The 2,500-nt window shown below is 45.0% G+C and overlaps 1 protein-coding gene across 3 annotated transcripts in view; it reads right to left on the bottom strand.

Annotated features, from left to right (window-relative positions):
- piezo1 (piezo-type mechanosensitive ion channel component 1) overlaps nt 1-2,500 on the bottom strand; it is an 82,657-nt gene that overhangs the window by 24,156 nt on the left and 56,001 nt on the right. For all 3 annotated transcript variants that reach the window (XM_042060728.1, XM_042060727.1, XM_042060726.1), the window contains exons 24-26: nt 2,110-2,266; nt 1,358-1,601; nt 116-212 (exon numbers count right to left, since the gene is read on the bottom strand). In XM_042060728.1, the coding sequence (XP_041916662.1) occupies nt 116-212; nt 1,358-1,601; nt 2,110-2,266 (498 nt within the window). The remainder of the gene's footprint in view (nt 1-115; nt 213-1,357; nt 1,602-2,109; nt 2,267-2,500) is intronic.

Raw genomic sequence — 2,500 nt, forward strand, 5'->3', positions numbered from 1 at the left:
CACACACACACACACACACACACACACACAGTCACCAGCGGAATGTATATTTGTGTTTTAAGAAGGCTTTAATTATAAGTGGCTTCAAATGGGAGGTTGCCGGGAGAAGACTTACGGTCATAGTAGCCTTTAACAGTGCAGACCAGGCTGAACAGCTGAATTACCCAACAGAAGTTCTTCTGCATTTCTGCTACAAACACGCAAGCCAGGATCTAATGGGCAACCATTCAAGTAAATACACAGACACACACACAACAGAAGTATTAGAAGTGTATCAGGGAAAGTATCTGAACTTGTCTGAACTTGTGTTTGAGGTCATGTGTGCATGGGTTTGAGGGCCAGATGTACTAACGCTTTTGGGCCCACTTCAGGCGTATTTATTTCGCAATGTGCGCAAAATCATTGCGAGGTATGTACAAACAGGCCGCAATGATGTAAAAGCGTAAACTGCCTGTCGCGGAAGCTGAAAGTGGCAGATTGCGTTTGTCATGTCATACATATGCATTCATGGAAGGATCCAGGGGAAAGTGGGAGTTTAGCGTAAAAAGATGGGAGGGGAAGAGTAAAGAGCGCCTAATTATGTATTCCGCGGTATGTACTAAGACTGCTCCTGAAAGCGCACGTCTATTCTGCGCCAAAATACTTCCGCCTTGTAAAAGCAGGTGTTAATCCAAATTGCAGTTCAATGCGTCAATAAGAGAACCTTTCAAAGACAACAGAATCGCTATTTAGAGCACCAGTTTTTGTGGTGAAAGTATTTTTACTACCAAAAGCAACCTTAACTTTCGTTGGCCTTTCGAATGTCTTACTTTCACTTTCACGTCATTCACTTAAACTTTCCTACTTGCTAGAACTAGATTTGACCAATCTTCCATAACCTACGTGCACAAGTAGTTTGAGTAGAACTACTGATCTTCATTATCTCCCTGCTTGTTTACATCTTATCATGTATGGTATTATTTCATGATCGCTAAACATTTGATTCTTTTTAATGTTGTCATCAGTTAACTTCATTCAACTGCGCTTGTATGTAGGCGCTGCCATTCAGTTGTGGACGTACGTAAATTGCGTTTATGGGCGGAGAAGGGCAGAGAAAGGTGCAGTTTACACTAAGGATTGAACGATTGATAAATACGACGGAAACTTGGGTCTGACATCGTTCGCAATCTGCGGTGTGTCCATGACGCTGATAACGCTATAAGTTCGCAAATGTACGTACATCTGGCCCTGAGTGTCTTAAGTCTTATGTCTTGTAGGCCTGTACAGTAGGCAAATACAGGTTTAGCATGTTGTGATGTGGCGGGGTGTGTGTGTGTGTGTGTTGTGTCACATATGTTCCGGGCCTCTGCTCACTGACCGAGAGCAGGTTCTTGGAGATGATGACGCCCACGTTGTACATGATGAGGCAGTCCCAAAGGGTCATGCGTGTGCGCGACGGCTTGACCAGCAGCTCGGTGCCAAACAGCAGGAAGAAGAAGCAGGCCAGCAGGTAGCCCAGGCCGAAGACGCTGATGCGCGTGGCCCCCGTCACAAACACCACGGACAGTACAAACCAAAACATGTAACGGAACACCAGCACCTTCGCCATGTCCAGGTAACACCTGCAGCAGATGGGGGGGGGGGGGGATGTTTGGTCTGTTGTCATTTCAGTAATAATCATGATAACTGTAATAATGTTTCAATTGTTACAGTTATACAGAATTGCAAAGTGAAGGCACAGATTTCAGATTTCACAGATTACATCAGCTATGCTAATGATCCAAGCTTTCGAGCACTAGTACATCAGCTATGCTAATGATCCAAGCTTTCGAGCACTAGTACATCAGCTATGCTAATGATCCAAGCTTTCGAGCACTAGTACATCAGCTATGCTAACGATCCAAGCTTTCGAGCACTAGTACATCAGCTATGCTAACGATCCAAGCTTTCGAGCACTAGTACATCAGCTATGCTAACGATCCAAGCTTTCGAGCTCTAGTACATCAGCTATGCTAACGATCCAAGCTTTCGAGCTCTAGTACATCAGCTATGCTAACGATCCAAGCTTTCGAGCACTTTTCTGTTGTACGCAGAACAACTTTGCACATTGTGTAGGGCACAGTACAGTACCTGCAGTTGATGAAGTTGGGTGCTGGGTTGAAGGGGAGGCCATCCATGGGGTTGGGGTTGTCCTTGTTCTCCCCCCCCTGCACCATCCATTCCTCCTTCTTCTCGTTCTCAAACACGTGCCACTGCTGCGACGCGCACATCAGCAACAGGAAGTCCGCTGCACAGAGGGGAGCACGCACACAGTGGTGGAGGTGAATGCCCGTTTTTTGAGTACCAATACTGCCGTTTTGGAGTTGGCAGTTCATATGCATGAAATATACTATTTTGGATAAGAGAAAACTATTGTACAGTATCGAAGTATAACGGCATTTTTTGTCCCTGTGGGAAGTTTTAGAGTTTTTTAATGTATGTAGGTGTGATATAGTATAAGTAGGAGTGGTGTTAACTCGGT

The sequence above is a fragment of the Alosa sapidissima genome, chromosome 14 (assembly GCF_018492685.1).
Source record: "Alosa sapidissima isolate fAloSap1 chromosome 14, fAloSap1.pri, whole genome shotgun sequence".
Taxonomy (NCBI): Eukaryota; Metazoa; Chordata; class Actinopteri; order Clupeiformes; family Clupeidae; genus Alosa; species Alosa sapidissima.